Source organism: Cucurbita maxima, unplaced genomic scaffold, assembly GCF_002738345.1.
Source record: "Cucurbita maxima cultivar Rimu unplaced genomic scaffold, Cmax_1.0 Cma_Scf00043, whole genome shotgun sequence".
In the NCBI taxonomy this organism is placed as follows: Eukaryota; Viridiplantae; Streptophyta; class Magnoliopsida; order Cucurbitales; family Cucurbitaceae; genus Cucurbita; species Cucurbita maxima.
Window position 1 is genome coordinate 1,119,726 of NW_019272059.1, and position 5,769 is coordinate 1,125,494.

A 5,769-nucleotide genomic window follows, 5' to 3' on the forward strand; every position below is an offset into this window, starting at 1 on the left:
CCCCCCCCCCCCCCCCCGTCAATTTTCTCCCTACTTTCCTTGCTGACCATCCTTTCAAAAAGGAGAAATCAATCTTTTGAATCCAATTGAACAAAGCTTTCCTTTGGGCTCCTTGGATGGATATGAACAACAGAATCTTCAACAGCAAACTTCATACCATTGAAATCTTCATGTTTTTGTAAATGTACCTTGGTTGGTGGTTTTACTTTTTACCATTCTTTTACAAATTATAGTCTTAATAATCTCCTGATTAACTATTTTTTTTTTCTTCGCAATCCTCAGTTACTTGGTGTTTTATCCGGTGTTTGTGTATTTCATCATATCAATGATATATCTGTTTCTCGTTAAAAAAAACTGCCTGTATGTAGGATGAGTTTTTGCTCGACCACTTGGAAGTAAAATATTGTCAATTTAATCTATTTTTAGTCGATTGGATATTTGCATATTGCCCCTCTTATACTCGAGTGCATTGTCTTTGTAGTGTTAATGTCTTTACTTAAAGATGATGGATAGTTCACCAAAAAAATTTCCTTCCCATTTTCTCGTAGGGGCAACTCCCAAAGGGGTTTTAAGAGTAATGGGGGTACCTGGTCTTACTATATATCATGTCAAAAGCCATTTACAGGTAATTCCATTCAGTGAATTTATCATGCTGCAAATATTTCAAAAGTGGTAATATGAAGTTGATTGTATTTTTATTCTTTCAGAAGTATCGTCTTGCAAAGTATTTGCCAGAATCTCCAGCAGATGGTAAAGCAATCTTTTTATTGTTGTTTCATTCTTTTATCCAGCAATTACTACTTGTCTATCTATTAAGTATTGATTTCACTTGGATTATCCCCTACTGGCGTGTAGGTTCTAAGGATGAAAAAAGAAGCTCAGAGAGTCTCTCTGGAACAGATTCGTCTTCGTGAGTGCCCATTCCTATTTAGAAATACTCTTGTGACTATCCTTCTTTGCTCCACTTTATGACTTGCATCTTTCTATTTGTTTTTCCATCTTTAAGGGGCCTGCAAATCAATGAGGCATTGAGGATGCAAATGGAAGTTCAGAAACGTCTTCAAGAACAGCTCGAGGTTTGACCTTCCTCATCATTTACCACTCTTCCTCTTTCCCTTCCGGAACATTTCAAATAATTTTTTCTTGTTGGATTTAAGTAGAGCATTTTGACAAAAGAGGGGGTGATCAAACACCATTTCCATGTAAAAAACGTAGGATATAGAGAATGAGTTCAAGCAGTCGTCTCAGAAGAATAGTTGAGTTGTATGCAAGCTAGTCTATATAGGTGACTAGTCTAGATAGTTATCGAGTATGATCATTTCTTGTTCTTTGTTTTTACCCATCAAGTTTACTGTTTGTTGTAAAGTATACCATTATAACCTAAAATGACTTTTGTTTGCTTGAATCCCATATCAGGTTCAAAGGCAATTACAAATGAGAATAGAAGCACAGGCCAAATATTTGCAGAAGATCATTGAGGAGCAGCAGAAACTAGGCGGTGAATCGAAAGACTCCGAGGCCTTGCCCTCGGCTGAAGATAATAAGCAAAAAACTTGCCAGTCTGAGTCATATAGCGATGTATCTGCAGAGCCTTCTTCTCCTCGAAAGAAACAACGTGTCGATCATGGAACGACAGATGATTCTGCCCCGTCTATTAATTTACCTTAACTTACCTGAATAAATTTGTGGTCGATAGGACCAAGAATTGTACGAAAGCAACATTGGTCGGGTTTACGTCGGAGTTGGAAATCAAGTCTCACGAGAGAAAAAGGTCGACCAGTTGCATCAAATGTATGTTTGAAGTTAAGACCGAATGGTAGTGTCGTCGTCTTCATGAAGTTGATGAGGTCTGTAACATTTGTATATATATGTGCACATGTAAACCTATTTGTAAACCCTATTGAAATACTCAGACGTAAGTAGTTTCACTCTACTTAGCTGTTGGATGCTTCACTTTTTCTTTATATAAATTCGTTTATATCTTAAATCCATTTTATAGAATCTATGCCTTTGTTTTTAAAAATTTACTAATTTATTAGATAAAATTGAACATAATGTATTTGACATAACCTAATAAATAAAAATATTTAATTAAATTTAGTCTATAGTTTTAGTGTATAGAATTAAAAAATATATATATATTTTATTTATTCAAAGCAACTTTTGAAAGGTTGGTATTTCGATTTTTTTTAATTTCTGACAGATGGGAATGGCGGGTCCACGTGTCATCTTCTAATTGGTCAGAAATAGTAAAATAAGGCTTCAACCTGACGAGATCAGAGAAGCCGAATTTGAGTAAGTAGATCAGAAAAAATTAGGGCTGTGATGGTCAATGGCGATATAAAACCCTGGACTCGACTCTCAGTTCTTAGCTCCCACATTACCCCTTCTCTTTCCATTTCCATGGCTTCTTCTGAGAAGGAAGCGGCTCTTGCAGCCGTCCCCTCCGATTCCCCCACCATGTAAGCTTCTTCAAGCATCATCGTTTTGTTCTCTCTCTATTTGAACATTCTGTGTTTAAAGTTTTATAGCCCCTGCAATTGGTATTTTTTTGTGTTTGATTTGCTGAGAATTAGTTCGTGATTAGTTTCATGGCTATTGGGTTATCAGGAAATGTGGTTGTTGATTTTTCTTATAATTGTGTATTATTTTGGCTGTTTAGTGCATTTAGCTCATGATCTAAGTTGAAGGCTAATCGTTCTATGCATGAGATGGAGTATTGGACGTATCTATATTATTTATCTAGTGTTTATTATCGATAGGGAACACATTATTGTACCTTGTACATGTACTTGACTCAATTGGTCAAATTTGACCTTAAAATCTCAATCTTTAATATCATGAATTGAACCCTAAACTTAATAAATGATGAAATTTAATTTGTGATTATTTAAGTTTATATATACATTTTGAAGATCCGTGACTCAATTTGAGCACTTTTTTGGTTGGTGATACTGTTTTTATTTAATTGATTCTTTTTGTCATGACAGAATTCTTTTGAGCTCAATGATTCTTCTGGTCGACATGATTCTTTTTAGCTCCTTTTTACGTTTTTTCTTTTTTTTGAAACTCAGCACCTACTTCCTTAGTTTGGTAATTTTCATAGTTCAATTTTTGTACTTTTGTGGCTTGATCTCAAGTATTTTAAAATTAAACTTTTTACTCATAAAAATTGTTGACATTTTGTATATTAGGGAAGTAGCATCATTATTTATTTTACCTCTTTCCTTTTGGAGTTAGGTCTATACTCTCCGTTGAGAAGTCCCTGCCATTCTCTAATATAGAACAAAAAAAAAAAAAGAAAAAAAGAAAGGAAAAACATTACGTCCCATGAAAACCTATTTCAAGTTGCTAGTAATGTTTTGGGTTTGTTACTTTTGCAGATTTGACAAAATCATTAACAAAGAAATTCCATCTACTGTGGTCTTTGAGGATGACAAGGTTCCTTTTCATTATTACTATATAGTTTGTATTATTATGTAAAATAATTCAAGAGGGAAGGAAATATGAAGTTTCAGCAATGGCCTCACAATGATTAATATTGTGAATAATGTATTTATTGAACATGTTATATACTTTCAAGTGAGAAATTGTTAATATTGCCTGGTGGAAATATAATGCTGCTATCCATCATTAAAAGATATGATGAAAAATGAGCTTTCATTTATAAAGACTCGTCTCTCTTTGATATTCCTCAGTAATGGAAAGGTACCCGTCGTCCAGCTTGATGGATCCCCTATGGGAACTGAGATAGGGAGGCCTTTAATTTCCTCCAGCTGGGCACATTTTTTCTTAGAAGCCACTATTCTTTAAATGGTACATCATGCAAGCATGTCAGGATTGGGGGGTTTTTTCAAAAGATTGTTCTGTCATTTATATTTCTCGGTTTGATAGGTTCTTTAAAACTCCTAAAGGGAGTTCTGTGTTTGATTGGTGCTCTAAATTTCAGAAGTTTGTTTTTAAAAAAAAAAAAAAGAAAAAAAAATTAGGACTAAGACCGGGACTTAGTAAACTGAATGGTAAAAGTAGATTAGAGAACATTTTTTTTCCTTTGTAGCCTTTTTATTTATATGATTATTTCTTCAAATCATTTCCATAATTTCCTTCATTCTTTCTGAAGGATACAATATATATTTACTTTTAGTTCCTTGTGTTCTGATAATCACGGCCACTCATTGTTTTATAACCCTCGCTTTGATGTCCTCATGAGTGAAAGCCTGTAATAAAAGTCAAGATATGTCATTGTGAATAATTAATTTTTTTTTTTTCCTTAAATTTTACTATTCATAATGGCAGGTCCTTGCTTTTAGGGACATATCACCACAAGCTCCTACACATATTCTAATCATTCCAAAAGTTAAGGATGGGTTATCTGGATTATCTAAGGTATTACTTGGGTATTTACTCTCTGCTTTTACCTTTTCAATCAATAACATCTAGCTAGGATTGGAGACATCTTAGGGGGAAGTCTGGTCTACATCTAGGTACAACACCTTCCTTTGTTGTCTTAATGTCTAGGAGTTGTGTTTTATCTTTGTTCTTAGTCTTGACAGCTGAAGCCCTTTCATTTATTCATGTTTGGTTTTTTCCTTTGCTCCTGTCTTGGGTTCCCTTGATTTGGGCTGATTTTTTGTATTCCCCAGTTGTATATCCTTTTATTTAGTTCTATTTCACGCCATTAAGATAAACATGTAATACCATGGCACATAATTGGCTATTCTTATGTGACCTTAGCATACTTTCTTTGTATTTTCGTCATTTACTTAATGTGCTTCATAGGCTGAGGAGAGGCACACGGAGATTCTCGGCCACCTTCTTTACACCGCCAAGCTCATAGCCGAGCAAGAAGGGCTGGACGATGGCTTTAGAATTGTAATTAACGATGGACCAAGTGGATGTTAGTACTCTCGTCTTCACCTTTTACACTAAATATCGAATATTTTCTCTTATGGCCGTTCATTTGATTTTTAAAAAATTGAGCTTATAAATACCACCTCCACCTATGACATTCCTTATTTTGTTATCTACTTTTTAATAATGTTTTCAAAAAACCAAACCAAGTTTTGAAATTTTTTGAAAACATAAGTAGTTTTTCAGAAGTAAATTTTGTTTTTGAAATATTTCTTTTAAGTGATGAAAATTGTAATCAAACACAATTTTCTAAAACAGTAAACTAAAAATGAAATCACTATGAAATGGTGTTTAACTTATCAAGTATTTGATTTGCCATCTGTTTTCCAGTACTGACAGTTGCACGGGGAAATTTTTGCAGGTCAATCGGTTTATCATCTTCATGTTCACCTTCTTGGGGGGCGACAAATGAACTGGCCCCCAGGTTAAGAAACCCTTAAATTAAGGTTGGAAAGCACATTCATAGCTAATAAACCTATGTCTATGTTATCATCTACCTATCTGAAAATTCTATCAACTGCTGCTGTGACTTGCGGTGTCAACATCATTCATAGCTAATAAAACCTATGTCTGTTGTTTTCTTGAATATCGAAATTAATTATGGATGCCCAGTACTTTCCCCAGATATGGAAATGCATGTATGTGACTGTTTCTCAAATTGGAAGTCTCAGTAGCAGTTAAAAATGCAGATTTGCTTCAGAATGATGTTAAGCTATAGGAAGATTTGGGCCTCAAATTATGGAATAAAGACGTTCTTTTAAATTATGTTATTTGAAGAGCTCAAAATGATTTTAAGTTTTCAATTTTGTTTGGAATGACAGATTTGAAGTTTCTAGGTTTTCCTGAAATAAGATGGAA

At 34.2% G+C, this 5,769-nt stretch overlaps 1 protein-coding gene across 3 annotated transcripts in view; it reads left to right on the plus strand.

Annotated features, from left to right (window-relative positions):
- LOC111470045 (14 kDa zinc-binding protein-like) overlaps nt 1-5,569 on the plus strand; it is an 8,182-nt gene extending 2,613 nt beyond the window's left edge. The window contains exons 3-7 of one of the 3 annotated variants that reach the window (XM_023115507.1): nt 549-625; nt 708-750; nt 856-910; nt 1,007-1,076; nt 1,417-1,937. In XM_023115507.1, the coding sequence (XP_022971275.1) occupies nt 549-625; nt 708-750; nt 856-910; nt 1,007-1,076; nt 1,417-1,668 (497 nt within the window). In that variant the 3' untranslated portion in view covers nt 1,669-1,937. Of the gene's footprint in view, nt 1-548; nt 626-707; nt 751-855; nt 911-1,006; nt 1,077-1,416; nt 1,938-2,296; nt 2,463-3,383; nt 3,442-4,296; nt 4,387-4,779; nt 4,898-5,272 lie in introns of those variants that run through there. The other 2 variants (XM_023115508.1, XM_023115509.1) reach the window with 2 other exon arrangements.
- The last annotated feature ends 200 nt before the right edge of the window (nt 5,570-5,769 follow it).